The 19493-nt window shown below is 33.5% G+C and overlaps 2 protein-coding genes across 5 annotated transcripts; both read right to left on the reverse strand.

Moving 5' to 3' along the window:
• Positions 1-1986: 1986 nt before the first annotated feature.
• Positions 1987-2516, reverse strand: LOC143613928 (uncharacterized). The gene is made up of 2 exons (XM_077087512.1): positions 2432-2516; positions 1987-2342 (listed from the first exon to the last, which is right to left on the reverse strand). Exons 1-2 carry the CDS (start codon positions 2514-2516, stop codon positions 1987-1989), a joined length of 441 nt encoding a protein of 146 aa, XP_076943627.1.
• Positions 2517-11123: 8607 nt separating this feature from the next.
• Positions 11124-13763, reverse strand: LOC143613923 (histone-lysine N-methyltransferase ATX4-like). Of its 4 annotated transcripts, none has more exons than XR_013150204.1 (7): positions 13691-13763; positions 13515-13574; positions 13152-13387; positions 12940-12996; positions 12774-12863; positions 12368-12667; positions 11124-12290 (listed from the first exon to the last, which is right to left on the reverse strand). XR_013150204.1 is itself a non-coding variant. In XM_077087509.1 (6 exons), the coding sequence occupies exons 3-6, from the start codon at positions 13305-13307 to the stop codon at positions 12539-12541; spliced, it is 432 nt and encodes a 143-aa protein (XP_076943624.1). In that variant the 5' UTR covers positions 13308-13387; positions 13515-13574; positions 13691-13763; the 3' UTR covers positions 11124-12538. The 4 variants fall into 4 exon arrangements, 1 of the variants encoding a protein (XP_076943624.1); XR_013150205.1 differs by having other exon boundaries at positions 11124-11644; positions 11752-12667; XR_013150206.1 differs by having other exon boundaries at positions 12062-12107; positions 12190-12667.
• Positions 13764-19493: the final 5730 nt, after the last annotated feature.

Here is a 19493-nt window from a genome sequence, read left to right on the forward strand (position 1 = left end):
TACAAATAATAATTAGAAAGTAAAACAAGATTTAATGTAGCATTCATCTAAATGTGAAAATAATTTAATGTTTCATCAAAATATTAAAATGCTAACAGACTAGTATACTATTCACCATGTGCATTAGTCTCTTTACTTTTTGAGGATAACCCATATTTAAGAAAAGAATAATATAACGTAATATATAATTTAAACCAAAAAGATCTTATACAATAACTACATATTTAATACAAATAACTTATATCTATTTTTTCTTTAGTCTTTCTATATATTTTTTTAATCTAGAAAACCACTAATCCGGTTCGTTGCCCAAACTTGTTTGGGTTGAAACATGGCCAAATTCGGTTAAAGAAAGGCCTTTGCCCAAACCGATTCTGACTGAAATTTGTTTTTTTAGGTGGAAAGAATCAGGTTTTAATGGTTTGAAACTGTGTTTTAACTTTTAAGAGGTACAATTCAAGTTTAACCAGTTTTAAAAAAGGTTCAATCCAACATAAATAAGATCTGGATTCAATTCCAGCCAGGGATTTTTTTTGTCCACCTTTGATTTTAGACAAAATGGCAAAACAGGTCCTTTATGTTTTCATGGTTTTTCAATAGTCGTCCTTTAGAAAACTTAATGGTGGAAATCATATTCCGTGTTTCCAAAATGTTGCACATTACGTCCTTTTCCACTAACCCAGTTAGATTTTTTCGTTAAGTCTCATCACATGAGATGCACGTGAGGGTAAAAATTTAATTTCATCTCCCAGATCATTTCCCCCCTTTTATAACACTCCCCCGTCATTTCCCTCCTTCGATTAGAAATTAGGGTTACCAGCCGTTATCAAATTGGGGGAAAATTGGGGGGAATTACGAGCCGTGAATGATGGTGTTCTGTGAGTGTGGTAAAGAAGCCGTGATTAAAACCTCTTGGACGGATAAAAATCCAGGTCGTCGGTTCTACTCATGCCCTGTCCAGGTACAATTTTCTATTTCTCTTCTTGAATTAGGGTTCTGTGAATGTGCTTAACACAAGTAATTATATGTTTTTGCTTGAAATTAGGGTTCAAATTGCAAATTTATTGGATGGTTTGACCATAAAAAGTGTCAAAGGTGCATGGACATCATACCTGGTCTTCTCAGAGCTAAGAACAGTCTTGAGGAAGCTAATAATAGTCTTGAAGAAGCTAAGAACAAGCTTGAGGAAGCAAACAAGAATCTGAGATACAAAGCAAGCAAAATGAAAAGGATGTTGATTGCTAGTTGGATATGTTTCATAATCTATGTACTTTTGTTCTAGATGAATGTAGCTTTTGTTTAGGTAAATAAGGTGTTTGTGTTGTCTTTTATTGTTGATTGTTATTGTTGTTGACTTATGACACCATCCTAATGTAAGTTTTTTAAGGTTTATTGCCCTTTCAAGGTTGTATTGGTTGTTTTTCAGGTTCTAATTGTTAATTTTGACTACACATTTGCACTGCACTAGACACATTTTGACTGCACTAGACACATTTTGACTGCAAATAACCAACTTTGACTGCACTAGACACATTTTGACTGCACTAGACATATGTTGACATTAAATAACCAACTTTGACTGCACTAGACACATTTTGACTGCACTAGACATGCTGAATGCAATAACCACAATGTGAATGCAATATAAAGTCAAAAAAAAAACAACCAAAGTCATTACCTCAATTAGTCAAAGACATTCACTAAAAATGGATTACATAAAGTAAAATAAAGAGACTACCAAAGTCATTACATAAACCATTCAAATAAAGTCATTACATCTACCATTCAACCCGTCATTACATATCCAAATTCAAAACACCAAATTATCATCCTAAAGTCATTAATCCAAGTTCAAAACACCAAATTACCAACATCCAAACTACCAACATCCAAACATACATTAACACATACATAAACTAAAACATATTCCAAAAGACAAATCATCCTTACATCCTGCCCAATCTTCCAGAAGACCAATCACCTTGCCTACTTGCATGTCCTTATGTTGTGTCCTGTATTGCCACACTTTGAACAAGCTCCTTTGGTTTTTTTCTTTGACAACTTACCACCTTGAGTCAAGTCCTCTAACTCAAATGCTGACCTCTTCCTAGCCTTCTTTGGTCTACCAACTTGTTTGTTATGTTTGGGAGGAGTAAGAGCTGTAGGAACTTGAGACCTTGGCCATAAGGGTCTGCCATTGATTGGATTGATCTTGAAAGAATAAACTTGTCTCCATGTGTCCATTATATGCACTGGATTAACCCAGCTTTCCACTGCACCAACCCTTCCACCATTAAGAGCCTTGTTCCAAATTGCTGCCACCACATGTTCACAAGGAATACCTGGGTTGCATATATAACATAGTTTAAAAACTACCCAACTAACTACATAATGAAATACAATAGACAATTGTGTATCTGTCAGCTCCCACCTTCTGCATGTACATGTCCTCTTAACCAAGTCAAAAACTCTTTGCTTACCTGGTCTGCCACTAACCTAATATAGACCTCCCCCATTCCACTAAACAGTATAATGTGCTGCATTTGTCCTTATGTTTTGCAACTCAGTGGTGGCAGTGGGTATAAGCAACCCTTCACTCTTATCTATAACCTCCAAAACATTCACTATCCTTCTCATTAAGTATTCCCTTATGTATTCAAGTGCTGATATGATAGGCATGTCTCTGCCTTCCACAATCTTACCATTAAAAACTTCACACATATTGTTAATCAACATATCAGACACTGCCCTCCCTATGAACAAATCAAAGTAGTTGATACATTAAAGATGACAGTTGACACATGACACAAAGCTAAAGATGACAGTTGACACATTAAAGAGATAAAGTGCATACCTGAGAAATGTGACTTAGACCAGTGTTTAGGATGAATGTTGGACAACCACAAGTGGGCATCCGGGTTGAATGCTTTCAACTCATCCATTGCTGTCTCAGATTCAGGAATTGTTGTTGTATGAGCACACTTATATAACAGATCTTTGTACAACTTCCCTTTATAAGTTGCTTTAAAGTTCTCATGAATATGCCTAACACAATATCTGTGCTCAGCACATGGAAACAAATTTTCAATAGCAGGAAGAAGGCCCTGTTCAAGAAAGTTACAGCTTAAATCCAGATATAGTGCAGTATACAAGAAAGTTAGAAAAAAAAAACAAACACAAAATTAGTAACATACCTTTTGTCTATCACTCATGAAAGTGAAACATGAGTTTGGACCCAAATCCAGATCATCTCCTAAGTTTTCTAGGAACCAAGTCCAAGAGCTGAGATTTTCTGTCTCTACAACTGCAAAAGAAACTGGGTAGATTCCATTATTTGGGTGAACTCCAACTGCAGATAAAATTTGACCCCTGGGAATGGTCCTTTCATGAATGCACCATCTAGATCTAGACTCAGTAGATCCCTTCCTATTGCCTTAAACCCTTGCTTTAAAGCACCAAAACAAACATAGATCCTTTTGAACCTTCTAGTTGGTAGATTTGTGTCAGTGTCCTCCTCAACCTGAATTTTTACAGTGGTACCTGGATTTTGTTTTTTCAATTCAAGCACATAATCCCTAAGCATACCATACTGTGTTGTGTAATCCCCTTGCACCATTTTCTTGGCTTTAGCCCTAGCCTTGTATGCTTTTAATATGGAAATTCCTAGTTCATATTGTCTTTGAAATTGCTCTTGCACAGACTTGACAGGTATTTCAGGGTTGGAGTGAACTTGATCTAGCAGTTGATAAGATAAAAAGGTGGATGTGCAAGCACTAACTTTCCTTGTTTGAAGGCATTTATGCTCATTATTTAATCTTCTCAACACCCAAGATTCAACACCTTTTGGTTTCGAAATTAACATTGACCAGGGACATTGAAATTTGTCTGGGTCTGTCTTTTTCCCCCTACCACCAACATTAATAGGGCCCTTAGTTTTACCTACCACAACCTTTTGTTTCCCTTTTTCTAAAGACCCCCCTTCACTTCTCTTTGTTTTACCAATATGCACTCCATGATCATCAATATCAAAATCTGGTAAATTACCACCACATTGTACCCTTAATCTGACTTTATCATCCTTTGCAAAAAAACAGCTTCCTCCTACTTTCAACTGAATGTCTTTTAACCAACAACTTCACTTCTTGCCTGGTCCCAAACTCTTGTCCTAGGAAAAAGTTGACTCTAGATCCCTTATCCTTATTTGCATTTGCCCTTCTAACAGTATGCAAGTGGTGTTTTCTAATACCAGTCTCATTCTCATCAGATTCTGACCCACTAGGTATTTTGTCATTGTCTATAATCTCATCTTGTATATCTATATCTTTAGGGTCAGGTTTCTTATCTTTCACTTCTAAGTCAACATTAAAAGTGTACTCCCTCATATCAACTTCAGGATCATCAGTAATTTTGCACTCATCACCTCTAAAATCACTATCACTATCATTATCATTCTCACCCTTATACACAACCTTTGTTTTTACATTGAAGTCAAAGTCACTATCACTATCACTATCACTATCACTATCATCCTCACATAAATTACATTTAAAGTCACTATCATCACTATCATCTTCACCCTTACTATCAGTCTCAACCCCACCCTCAATATCACTATCAACCTCACTCTGTAGCACAACATCTCATCCTCACCATCTGGCCCAATATCACCATCTAGCCCACCTTCAACCTCTGGCCCAATATCAACATCTATCCCAACATCTGCTCTAACATCAACCTCTGGCCCAATATCAACATCTAGCCCACAATCACCCTCTGGCCCAACAACTTGTTGCCCAACATCTACATCAACATCTAGTCCACTATCACCTTCTACCCTACAATCAACATCTAGCCTATCAACATCTAGTCCACTATCAATCTGTTGCCCAACATCTACATCATCACCCTTTAACCCAACATCCACCTCATCACCCTTTAACCCAACATCCACCTCTAATCCAACACCACTTGACTGCCCAAAATCAATTGAACTCCCAACACCACTTGACTGCCCAAAATCAATTGACCTCACAACACCACTTGACTGCCCAAAATCAATTGACTTCCCAACACCACTTGACTGCATAACAGGGACAATAGCATAAGGTCCAGGCTCATCAATTTCTTCAATAGACAATGATATGCCTTTTTTGGCTTAGGTGAAGACCAAAACTCTTTAATATCTTTAACCCCATGTTGAGTATAGACATTAATGAGCTTATGATGTTCCACATGTGTAGCTAACCTCAGCACATCTTGGTCGCTACACAGGTCTTCAAGACCATCATCTAATCCTTTCTCAGGATGTAAAAATTGATATAAGATAATATCAACAGTGGAATACCCTAACACATTCATCATTTCACTATCTTCGTGAATGGAGAACCTATCAATGTCAATCGGGTCCACGAAATTAAAAGTACCTCCTACATATGTGCGATTTGGAGGACTAGTCAATCGACCACCGTGATGGATCTTTAAGCTAAAAATATTTGGATAACCAGCTGCAAAATACCATAACTTTGTAAGTAAAATGCCCAAAAAAAACCTAATTATCAAAGAAAAAAAACGTAATTTCAGTAAGCCATTACCGTAAAATAGGTCAACGTCATAATCTTCCTGAGTTTCGCGTATTTCCCAGGTCATTTTTACATGGAATAGATGATCTATGATGATGATGATCGTAGAAGATGAACGTCGGAGAAGACAAGCAGGTGAAGAAGATGAAGGATTATAAATGAAAATGAAAAGACGGGGGAGTGTATAAAAGGGGGGAAATGATCTGGGAGATGAAATTACGTTTTTACCCTCACGTGCATCTCATGTGATGAGACTTAACGAAAAAATCTAACTGGGTTAGTGGAAAATGACGTAACGTGCAACATTTTGGAAACACAGAATATGATTTCTGCCATTAAATTTTCTAAAGGACGACTATTGAAAAACTATGAAAATATAAAGGACCTGTTTTGCCATTTTGTCTTGATTTTATATACATTACAATTACCATCTTTTCAAAATTTGAATGCACAATATGAAAAATTGGAACCTCATAATTCAAAATTCAAACACACAGAATGCAAATAACCTTATATACAAAACACTGAAACATAAACATACTTGTATATTATTAAATATGACGCGTTTATATAGATCACGAATAGGTGTAATATTAGGGTTACAACCTTTCAACACATCGAAAATATAACTTTGTTTACATAATGAGACTCTAGACCGTAGACTTTCACATACTCTATAAACATAACTAAAAGAAACTAGGTTCAGGGTACTAATATATATTGAGGCTCACGGGTTATTGAATCTTATCAACTATAACTTCTGGATAGAGTTACTGGGGATGTCAATGCACCCCCTCGTATCATACCCTGCGAGTGTCAAGATGTCAAGAATCGGAAACTTTTGTCGCTGTTTGTGAATATCATGGTATCCATAGAAACCCCGAGTAGATGCAAAACACTTAAGTTTTGCAACTCACAAACTTGAGTACGCTTCTGTACGCGCTATGAAAAATCAGCATGTTATGACCTGATCCACTGATAGGAATGAAACAATTTGTATTAGGATTACATGCAAGTAGCAAAAGTGAAAAACAAAATATGATAGAAAGTTGGAATAAACTAACACTTACATCGGAGATATTCCTGGGTTAGGGTGAACATAATCATACATTACAGCCGCCGGATGTTGAAAGTTAAAACATGAAATGAATGATAGAAAGAGGAGTAATAGAAGGGTTCATTTCGTATCTCAATTCTGTGACCACAACCCTATTTAAATAGAAGGGTATCACACCACATTTTCAAATTGGCCCCAACAAATACACTTTTGGTCAAAACAATTTTGATTTCTAAATAAGCAAAAATATTAATTCAAAGAGAATATCAAGGTGTTTACATTTTGGCATTAATGTCATTGATTTTGTAAAATGTTATGATATGATGAAAACTAATATGATGTGATATAATAGGATTTGATATGATATTATAAAGTATGATGTGATGCAATATGATATTTTACAATTAAATACTATATACAATATAACATATGAATACATTACAACATAATATTATAAACAAGAAAAATCAATGATTATTGATATTATTCAACCTTTTCAAAATGTAGTTAATAGTAGAAGTTATAAATGGGCCGGTCATGGGGTAGGCTCTGGTCCAGGCCCATCCCCATAAAGGGCCCATGGGTTTTTCCTTTAAAAAAGTCATATATATTCAACTTGGCATAGAGAAGAAGAAAGAGTAAGGTTTATTCATTATAGAACACGACTAAAGAGACGAAGAAAGAGTAAGGTTTAAGATTTACTTGCATAACTTTACCCTGCTACTCTTTAGTTCATAAGAAAATAACAGGGGAGGAATGGAGAAGATGAAGGTTAAAGAATGGTTTTGTGGTTAGATTTTTTTTTTAATTATTTTCTTTCCAGACGAACGCATTCCTTTTCATTTCTTTGGTTTCTAGGTTATAGAATACAACTAGAGTAAACGGACTATACATTAGTTTTCTTGTAAATTTTATTTTTGCCACATTTATCTATGTTTTTATCTTATTAACTTGTAGAGTTTTTTTTAACATGATTTACTTGTAGGTTAGTTTATATACACTATAAATAAATATATATAATATAAAATATGTGAAATGTCAGCAACACGTCGTGAACTATTGATATAGAGATCTACAAAAGTATATTATGACACTATAGTAAAATAAGTGGAATACCAATAAAATCCCAGTATTTTATTATATATTTTATAAATTTAATTTGATTTATATATGATATGACTCAACCTAAAATTAATTTAACTATATTTGGCCATAGACAACAGACCCTTATAAAATGTTTTGTTGATCCGGCACTGGACTCTCTCCTAAGGTAGCAGCGGCTCCCTCTGGTCCCTTAATAATCACTATACCTAAATTCTTCATTCTACCAGGTTATTTTTTTAGAATAATACATATGTAAATTTTTTGCATTAACATATTAGTATATTACTAAATTATCGAGGTTTAGTGACTTTAATCAATGTTTTAAGTTTGTATTTTAGGGCCTTTTGTTTTTTATGTCCCAGGCCCAAGTTTTTTTTTTATATTCTCAGGGACGGCCCTGAATTATAACATCCAAAGAAATAAAGAAAACACTAACTCCATGCGGCGGCTCAATATATTTTAGTTCTTGTAGCGAGCTTAAAAATTCTTTCTATTTTAAAAAATTCGATTACAGATGTACATTTTTTCTTCTTCTATCGGGGCATCATCATTAACGTATTCTAAGTTTTAGTGTTGATTACTATTCAAGTGTGTTTCATGGGTGCGGCCTTAGTCTTTTTAAGGTTGTTTTATAACAATACTAGCTTTAGAAACCCGTGTATTACACGAGATAAATTAATGTATAAATTACAATGAATAATTTAATATAAATAAAAAAAAAGATAACTAAGCCTCTTTATATTATGTAAAAAAATGTATTACAAATATAGTTGTATTATATCATCAAATATATTTGACTTTTAAATCGAGAATGAGTTGTTCTACAATCCGGATACGATAATGAAGCAATGCCACTGAAGGAAAATTTAAAACAATGAGGTCTTTCGATGTGAAAGATATAGCTAAAATCTTTCACAAATTTTCAATATTTAATAAACATGGTTTTTTGTAGATTTTTGAATTTCATCAAGTATGTTGTGAAATATATTTTAACAATGTATATTAGTATAATATGTAAATATTTATTTGTATAAAAATGTATAGATATAATACAAATAGAGTTTAAATAAAAGTGAATAATTTAATTAGATATAATATAAATAAAATGTAAAAGGAAAGTGAATAATTTTTTATATTTGCCATATATAAGTTTTGGAGGGAAAAAATTGTAAGACAAACTGACACGTGTCACAATTATTTTACTTTATTAGAATAGGTAGATTTATAGTTTCTTTTACCGTCTTACGTGTTATCTTCTAGATTTGTACTATTCTTAACAAATGTTAGATTGATAAAGAAAGGTGAAAATTAAGATATGTTTTACAAACTTGTGCTAATGTTGTCTTCAATAACAAATATTTGTTTAGATAATAATCACTATTAATTTGTTCATATATAGAAAACATTACTAATGCTTATATATATGATAACAAAAGAAAATCTTCTTTCAAGACAACTAGAATAAATCAAGTATATAAAAAAATATAAGAAATGCTTAAGATATCTAAAAATTTTATGCCTAAGTACGTCTTAATTAAAATCCTTATGCAATTTATCACATAAAACATAAAAGATGTCTTAGCGCAAATAATAAATGATGAATATAGCTAGAATCTTATGACCACTATGAACTCTGGACATGTTATGACCCAATCCTGATAGACTGTCAAAGATCAGTAACTGATTGGTGGAATTGTGACAAGAGGTGCATTCTCAATCATCCCTCCCTAACAAAAATCGATCCAGTTTCTTTGTCAAATACAAAAGCATGTGTATCTTCTTTTCATTCTCCAGTTACAGGTTTACTTTCGTTTCTTCAATCATACCTTCGATAATCACAGGTTCGAATTCGCTTGGTCCTAAGAGCAAGTATGGTAATATTATTTTTTGATAGTTGATTAAGAAACTAATGGTTTGATTTCGATTTTCTTGATAAATAAACTTTCTGATTCAATTATGGTTATATCTGTATTATTAAAACTGAATGAATAACCCGAATCGAACAAACAGCAAAACCGGTCTTTATAATTTACCATTTCTCTACATAATATGCTAGATAGAAATCTCACCCGGACCAATAAAGCCCACCTGGAACATTTAGTGAATACATGATCATACTCAGTTTTCTCATACAACAACTGCATATCAAAACCCACTTCCGCTATGAGATAATAACTGAAAAAAAAACACAATCCATTTCGAACAAACAAGACAGGAAATTCCTGACAAAAATATAGTAAATAAGAAAGCTAAACAATGATGATAACTCCAAGTGAAAATATCCATACTAGCAATCTATTACTCGCGGAACTAAAATCTAGCCCGGCTCCAAATCAGTTAAACCACAAAAAATCTAAACTATAGGTTTAGAATCTAACATATGAATCAATTCTTCCACATCAAGCATCTAAAAAAAATCATAAGATACAGGTTGAATATATTTTTTAGGTAAGAGCGATACACGTGGTAGTCCTATTCTTACATACACATCATAAGACCAGCCATTTTAGTTGTCTTTCATAAGCCGCAAGATCCATTGCTGAAAAACCAACATTCTTTTTAGCAACTGGCAGTGGTAGAGGCGTTGAGGTGCTACCCAGAGGTGTCGGTTTGTATTGAGGATTATTTTCTGGAGTATCTCATTGACCTTTTCTCTACCATTGTCTGAATGTATAGTGAATGTCACATTGATATCATGAGTTATTTAAAAAATTGTATATCAATTCGTAATGCGCTAACCTGATGTTCTGTTTGTCATCTGATCTGGCACTCCTTGCAGCCCAATTGCATTGAATTTGCCTACTTCCGAGCCACTTTCCTACAATATTAACAATCTAGAATTCCTAATGGTTTATATCATTAAATTCACTTTGAGCGCGCATCCTGTCAAAAAAAAAGAAATTATAATTAGCATCTTAAAAGAGAGGGCGAGGCAATAATTAAAGAATTTTTGAGTCCAACGTATCGTTCCTGAATGAAGCAGATCCAAATCCCCTAGACCTGTCTTCTGATCACACATAATCAAATTAGTAAGAGATTAAAATGAACTTAAAAGCAAACATACATCATTCAGCATGCCATCTACAAATGTGTTAAAGTCTCCTGCAAAACCAAGATAAAGATATATATATATATCACAAACAAATTAGAGTGACTTACTAACATTATATTAACAAACCTAATCTTCACACCCACGGTGGGCGTTTTTTATTAACACAAACTAACCTAATGCTCACATCCACTGTGGGTGTTTTTGATTAACACAAACTAATCAAATGCTCACACCTGCTGTGGGTGTTTTTGATTCTTTTATTTCAGAAACGCCAATTTCTGACAAATCGATTTCTTGTTTTTGATATCCGCCAAAAAAAGAAACACGATTTTGGATTTAGAAAAAGGAAAAAAAAAACAGATTGAACAATTCAGCAACAGGAATAAATTCTTGTAAGGGAAGATTCAAGATTGTCGATTTCAAAATCAGGTGTTCCCAGGAATTGATTATCTGATACCATTTATGACCCAGGATTTGATCAAATACACATAATCAAATCGATAACAAGAATCAAGAATTGAACAAACAACAATAATTGGAGTGCCAAGTAACGAACGTTTTCGTTGATTGATGTATCCTATTTACACATATCGATAATCACTAAACGACATCACTTAAACAACTTGTGATGTGTTACAATTCGATCCTTTGTAATTACATAGATAACTTTGACTCTTTGACATATCTAACCCTAAGCTTTACATGTGAGAAATTCCTATCTACCAAAGTCATCATTTGTAATCTTGGAAAATTCCACCTCATTTAATCTCTGTCCAGCCAGCAAGAATTCTGTTTGGTATTGTGCATTTAGTCGGCGCCATTTTCATGATATAAACCGAACCTGGTCTTTATCTGAAGGTGGAAGGAAAGATTCATTTAACTTATAGAAATCAAAGTTTGAAGACAACGGGAATCAAAATCAATTATATATAAATATATGAGAAACTGGAGTTTATTACCTTAGGCTGCAATAACTGGCGCTATGAACTATCAACATGTTATGTTATGATCCAATTCTGATTGACTTGACTGCAAAAAGATCAATTTATAGAGTGAGTATTAATGAATAAATTTTAACATTCCATATTCACACTTAAAACAAGAGAAAGATTATTAGATCTATAGCAATAAGACTTGTAACTTGTAAGTTCTTCTAATGCCTCATTCTCGGTGTATAGATTTTGTGTATAAAAATGGCATGTTGTTAGTATCAAAACTAATTCATGAAATATCGACAGTTGGGAGCACTACATAAACACGGGACCTTTTGTTCGATCATATATCCTGCTCATCTTGATCAAACTTGTAATCATATCTGTCACAAAAAGGTTCAAAATATAAGCTAACCGAACGAATATGAGCTAAACAAATGAACCCGTGAGTGGAAAAAGACATACGTTAACTCATCGCAAGCTGATACGTCAGTATTGGCTATGAGAACTATTCTGCTCTCACTTGCACCCATGCTCAAAATCCGTGCATAGTAATTTGGGATGCACTGCAATGGAAAAGGGCCTATAATTAATGACCAAAATAATATTTGCAAGACGTGAGACTTATAATTTGTAACCATACCGAATGATTTATCAATCTTGCTATATTCCCCTTATTTGTAGGGTCGATTACAAGGTTGTCACTGACCTTTAATAGCTGCAGAAAAAAAGTGTTAACTCACAACAAAAACTCCTTGTCACATAAAAATTAAAACATAACATATAGCATATAGATTTATAACTTTTTGTTACATTAGATATTAGAATTATTTGAGATCAGATAAAGCTTACTCACATAACAATCCTTGCCTTTGGACCGGTATCTTATTTCTCTTAAATCCACCACGTGACACCTCACTTGCTCGCCACGATATTCGAGCACCTACATGAAAAATTGAGATTTATATATATTAATTATCCAAAAGATTGAACATTTTTTATTTCATGAAAATTTCATGGGTAGTTTAATTAAGGATTGATGAAAGTACCATCTCTCCTTCCTGGATCTTCCTCCTTGCAAACAGGCCCCGCCGATGAATACCAGACTTGCCAAAACATACACGTTGTTTCTCGGTACTCTGGATTATTACAGATCAATTAGAAAACACTAAAGGACCAGAAGGTAGGTAATATTGAGCGAGATAAAGGGTATACCTGCACCCTTGCAAGTTTTTCCTTTAATGTAGAGAAATTGTTCAAATCTTCAATTTCCTGCAGATAACAAACAAGCTATATCATTTGCTTCTTCATTTCTTTTGTCACACTATTAAAATACATTAATATATACTTCATCCTAGAATTAGTAACACTTCTAAAATAAAATTTGAAATCCTTATTTCACATTAATTAAACAAAATGACTCTTACTCTTTGGGAGTATAAGGCATCTATTTCATGTATGCTATGTTGGATAGGGCCCATTAGCCCATGAAATATTGCATCTTTTACACCGGTCTTAAAACGAGGATCATTTAATAAACGTGTAACCATAAATCCAAGAATAATAATGTAAGAAAACAACATTTTAGTGTGATCTAGCTACCAGATTGTTAGTCTCTATCATTGATGAATCAGATTGTTCCCTTTCTGAACCCCTTGAAACCCTAAATGAGAAAGATATAAATTCATTTAGTTTTTAGAACTAAAAGTTTTAAGACAACCGGAATCAAAATCAAGTATATATAATAAATACATGATAAGCAACAAAAACCATATATATGAGCTGTTTACCTTAGGCTGCAATATCTGGAGCTATGAACGATCAACATGCTATGATCCGATTCAGATTGACTGCAAAAGGATCAATTTATAGAGTGAGTAATCAATAAATTTTAACATAGAAAACATCAGAACAACGAGAAAGAGAAAGATGATTTTCAGAAACGACACACGGAAAATTTTCTTACATCAAGGATTTTCCTGGGTTGATAATTTCAAACATTACAGCAGATGAATGAAAAATGAGAAATTAAGATAAACTGATAATTTCGAGAGGTGATCTCTGCCACTATTTAAGTCAAAGGTTGTATCAGCCACCAGAGTATCAACAACATGTTGATATCTTGGCATTTAATATCATTATTATTCAAATGATCTTTTTGACCAAGTATATTCTTTGACTGGTCCCCTTTTCTATAATTCCTAAAACAACCGTTTTCTAAACTATGGGTTCCAACAGATTAAAACTGACAGTCGACTAATTATAATGCCAGGCGGCCGTTTATACTACCACTCACGTCCAGACACTTGCACTCCTATTCGGTCGGCCTGGCAGCTTTTTAGAAAACCGACCAATTAGAATGGATAAAACAACAAATTTGTGATTTTGTGTGTATACAATTGAATAAAAAAACGATTAGAATGGACAATCGATAAAACAACGGATTTGTGAATTTGTGTATGTGTATACAACTGAATAAACATATGCAACAATCAATGGCTTTATAACATGGTGTATTGTAATCACAATGGATAAACCCTACTTCTAGAGTATTGGCAGGTATTACAATGGAACACAACCATTGCATCTAACCATTGCAACGGTTAAGATATACATTTGTTATTTAACCGAACCATAATAGGGGGTTCACGGAACCCCCGATTTTGAAGTATTTTTTTTTTACTTTAGGCTGCAACATGTGCTATGAACTATCAACATGTTATGACAATATCCCAATTGACCGCCAAAGAATTACAAGAATTATAGATCGATCTATCAAGGTTGATGTATGTAGCAAAAGTAATAACAAGACTGGCAAATCAGTAGCGGATGGAATAAACACTGCAACCACTGATAATCAAATTGCAGTATTTTGAAAAATGCGACGAATTAAATGGAACCGTCCCCACATCCTATTTAAATAGAAGGGTATAAGGATGACATTGGTACCGTACCAATACCCACCGGTACCGGTATCGAAAATACCGATCTCGAAAATTGCAAATTGTTGGTACCGTACCGGTATTTAAGGTAAAATTCGGAAATACATCTACCGTACCGTACCAAAACTCAAAACTTTGGTACTGATTCGATACCGGTACTGAATTTGCTCATTCGTGGTATCACCCATACTTTCAAGCGGGCCCACATGAAATACACTTTGAGCCAAAACAAATGATATTTTATAGTTAAGTATATGATATGATGTCATTTGATATAATACCATTTGCTATGAAATAATAAAGTATGACATTATACAATATAATATTTTATAATTGAATATTATATGCAATATATGTATATTGATTACAATATATTATAGTATAACAATAAAAACAAATGATTATTGATATTATATATTTTTCTCAAAAGTAAGATAAAAATAGATCCAAATAAATTAGGAAAATATAAAAAGCATGGCGGCTCCGTATAAATATTTCAGTTCTTGTAATGAGCTTAATATTTAGATCTTTTCTATCTCAAAACACGATTACAAACAGTTTTCCTTAGGGTGCATCATATTTAGTATAGTCCATATTTGAGTGTACATGTATAATTACTATCCAAGCGTGTCTCATGGGGTGTGGTATTCTTATAGAGTGTTTTAGAACAATATATTTTTAGTTTCCCATATAGTCTTTCGTATAAAAACAAAATACTTGCAATGTGTTACAAGTTTAACTCTTCTAAATTACATAATTAACATCTAAATTAAAAATACTTTTACAATTTGATACTTTGACATATCTAATCCTAAACTTTACATGTGAGGGATAGCTATCAAAGTCGTCGTCATTTAAAACATTGGGAAATTCTAGCTCATTTAATCTCTGTTCGGTCAGCAAGAGGCTAATGCATTACCACTCTACGATGGTGCTCGGTTGACCTCCGCTGTATTCTAATGCACTATGGGCCGGCCTCTATACTTGTCACCTTAGCTAGCATTTCCTCATTTGGGTCCAGTTCTCAGAGCCAAGACCCGGTTTGTCCCTAGAAGTATCATTAACAGGAGCAGCATCCGAAATCACTTCAGGAACTGCCGCGTTATTTGGGTCAAGACTGTGTTACGTAGACTGCGGCCCATCAGCTTTTGAACGGTCCGCTCAACACTGGACCTGATATATTATTTTGTTTATAAATTATTAAAATAGTGTCATTTTTGTAATCTTCGGAAACATTTTATAAAAAACAAGAAAAGGTACCTTCGCCTCGTGCTAGTGTGGTAGACCTCACAGCTCACCCGATGGCACAGTTATTGGATGAAGTCATGAAACTAACACAGTATAAAAATAAATTAAAACCAAATTTGATTAAACAAAGAGGATGAGAATAAAACTCTTAACAGCCAAAACCAAGTGTATATATAAATTAAATGAGAGTTAGGATGGAGTTTACTACCTCCGGGTGTAAAAACTAGTGCTATGAACAATCAACATGTTATGACGGCCCGATTCCAATTGACTGCAAAAGGATCGGTTTATAGAGTGAGTAATTAGTAATAAATTCTAACACAGAAAACAACAGACAATTTTAAATTTATTCTTCAATTGATTACGTAGCAATCAATCAAGGTTGATGCAATAAGCAAAAGTGAAAACGATGAATAAACTTTGCTTACATGAAGGATATTCGTGGGTTGGGCCAAACAGCTTTCATAGGCAATACGATGATTTAGAGATGAATTAAATGAAGATTGTCTCAGCCTCCGTCTCTATTTATAAAACCAAATGGTGTGCTTGAAACCCTTCTCTAACCCTAATATATTTTCAATTTTTTTTTAGAATTTATTTTGCAGCTATTTTATATAATTTACTATAAAACGATTAAATAAAGTGGCAGGCAAACGGGCAACAAGCTGCGCCGCAACCCCCTTTTGAATAGCAAAGCCAATCCTGCTAAAAACGAAGCTTTGGGACCTAGAAGCTGAATAGGTTCCGTGTGCGACGCGCTGAACTCTACTAAAAAATTTCACAGCCTCTGGAGCCAGAAAACCAAATGTATCAAAGGCAAATGGTAGAAAGACATGTTGATTATTTAAACAAGTTTTCTCGTGTTTAACAACTTTGCCCGATTCAGCCTTCAACGCAGCCTGACCCACAACAAACCCACGGTCTCTGAGCCTAACAAGAGGAGACACTCCTGTAAGATCCACACATGCGTGTTTCAAATCAGCCCCACCAAATACACTTTTGGTTCAAACATTTTTGTTTTCTAAATAAGCAAAAATATTATATGTATTATAAATACAAACTATATTTATTATTATAATTTAGTGTTAGTTTCAAATTTCGGAGAGTAATAATGATCGACTCTAACTAAGTTGTATCGATAACTGATAAACGACAATACTTATTGAAATATCTTATTAAAAGTCTTAAAGAATGATACGTCCGGCCATGAAAGATCTTCAGAATCTTCTAGTGAAATTAAAACAATGATGTGTAAAAATACGAGTGCAAGTACTAGATTCGTGTTTTTTACAAGATGTACGTGAGAATCTTCCATAGGTGGTGCAAAGCGGAAGCGCCTCAAAGATAAATAAATGTCGTGGAACAAGAATCTGATTTGTTACAAATATAACAAGTTGGGAGATTACAAGCGTTGCTATGGATTATCATGAAAGGAAGACGATAACAAGGAAGAAAAAGAAACGAAAGAAAAGGTAGCTACATTTTTGCTATGATATCAGAGAAACTCTTCTTGATGAATACAAATCATGTGAGTAGATTTATATATAGCCTTCTTAAACATGTACGTGAACACAACATTTCCATGATCAAGAGTTATGAACCAACCAATCTAAAAGCCACTATGTATCTCATGCAACTAATAAACAACTAAACAAAACTATGTATTTGAGATTCCATATATAAGCTTTAAGCTCCACATGTTACACACAAACAACAATGTCATGACCAATAATTAATCATTCGTTATAAATACTCTTCTAAGTAAGATTTTATACCAATATACTCTGAGTCCAACAACTAAAAACATTTAGTGTACAACTAGAATCCCTTTTTGAATATAACATTTAAGCTTGCTCTTAACTAGCAATTGATCAATCTAAGTAATTGCAAAGTAAACACCACGTATTCAATTAATAGTAAGTAATGCAATTGATCAATCTAAGTAGTTGCAAAGTAAACACCACGTATTTAATTAATAGTAAGTAATATCATGTCAATATTATGTAACATACACACAAGGTTTGGTTTGGTTTGGTTTGATTAGGGACTTAAAAAATCCTTAAATATCCCTAAGTTGGATAAAGTGTGTGATGTGTTTGGCCCAAAATAATAGTCGAATGGTCATCGGGCCTAGTATAGGCCCGGTTTTGAAATTCTAACTCAAATCAGTAAACTTGCTTTCATTAAGAATTAAAAGAGAGAAAATAGGTATTAACTATTAAGTTGTGACCCGTATGGTTAAGTATTAGATAATGGGCCCGACCTCAAACCCAACATCCCTGGTGTATCAAAAGTGCTTTTGAATATGTATCTTTTTACAACAATTTACGTGGGAATATCATTCTTGAAAACTTAATCAAATGACCATCACTTGGAATCAAGGGCGGATCTCCTTAAGGGCGGGGAGGGGTTGTGGCCCCCCTGTTTATTGACCTAGAAGATACCCAGTTTGGCTCTGGATCAACCTGCAACTACCGTAAAGAAGAAGAAGAAGAGATATAGCTAGGTTTAGTATCCATATGCGTGTGGAATTTGGGAATGTGAAATGATAAATGAGTTTGTTTATTTAAGGTCCATTTGGTCTATATTGTTGGACTTGTTTCAAATTTCGATAATGCATCTTAATTTTTTGTTGACTTTTTAATGATGGTTTTATGTTTTTAACATTCCGATATATATGTTGTCAAATGATGAATATGTTTTATTTTTTTATTAATGTTACTTCTTTATCTTAGTATTTATCAAAAGTGTAACTTTTATTTGTATTTTTTTATGGTGTAAAAACTTAGTTTTACTGTAATATTTTGGCCCCTCCTGTGTAATTGTTTAAGTTTCGTCACTGCTTGGAATATTTCTAGGATTTTATCAAAATACATCCAAATGCTATTGGGCCTAAGGTTTCTATTCAAAATGCATATGTGGACCTTTCGCTTGACTATTGCTCACTACAAGTGACTTGGGATGTATCACTTGCTTATGTGGCTTTACTAGGTCATGGTGGATGGTCTATATTAATGTGTATGTTAGCATGCTAACAAAATTTAGAAAACTGTTTATTCCAAGGGGCTTATTTTGCTATTTGTTCTTAAAGCGAGCTTTATAATTAGTTTTTTTTTAATCATAAATCCTTAATGTAAATTTAACCTATTATTTGAATGAAAAATTTCCTAGAGCATTTTATTTACCTTTTATTTTCTTTTTACTTTTTAACTAACTCCCTAAATTAAATGTAGAATAATAACACTTTTTCTACCATAAATTTTTCTATACGTTTATATTTTGTTGTGATAATGTAAACCATGCTTTTCTTTAAACTTTTGATTTCACAAGCATATTTTGTGGTATGATACGATGTATTAAATACCTTATAACAAAGCAAAACCTATAACACTAAAACAACATTAGCATATTATGTTGAGGTGTATGTAATTTTGTAATATGTTACGATGTAATATTATATGATATGATAAGATCATGTGATGTGATGTGATGTGATGTAATGTGATATGATATGTTGTAGCATGGTTTGGTATGACATGACATGACATGATATTGTATGTTATGTCATTGCGTTATACA

The sequence above is a fragment of the Bidens hawaiensis genome, unplaced genomic scaffold, assembly GCF_021521415.1.
Source record: "Bidens hawaiensis isolate Kalapana, Puna unplaced genomic scaffold, B.hawaiensis_p1.1 tig00038543_1, whole genome shotgun sequence".
Taxonomy (NCBI): Eukaryota; Viridiplantae; Streptophyta; class Magnoliopsida; order Asterales; family Asteraceae; genus Bidens; species Bidens hawaiensis.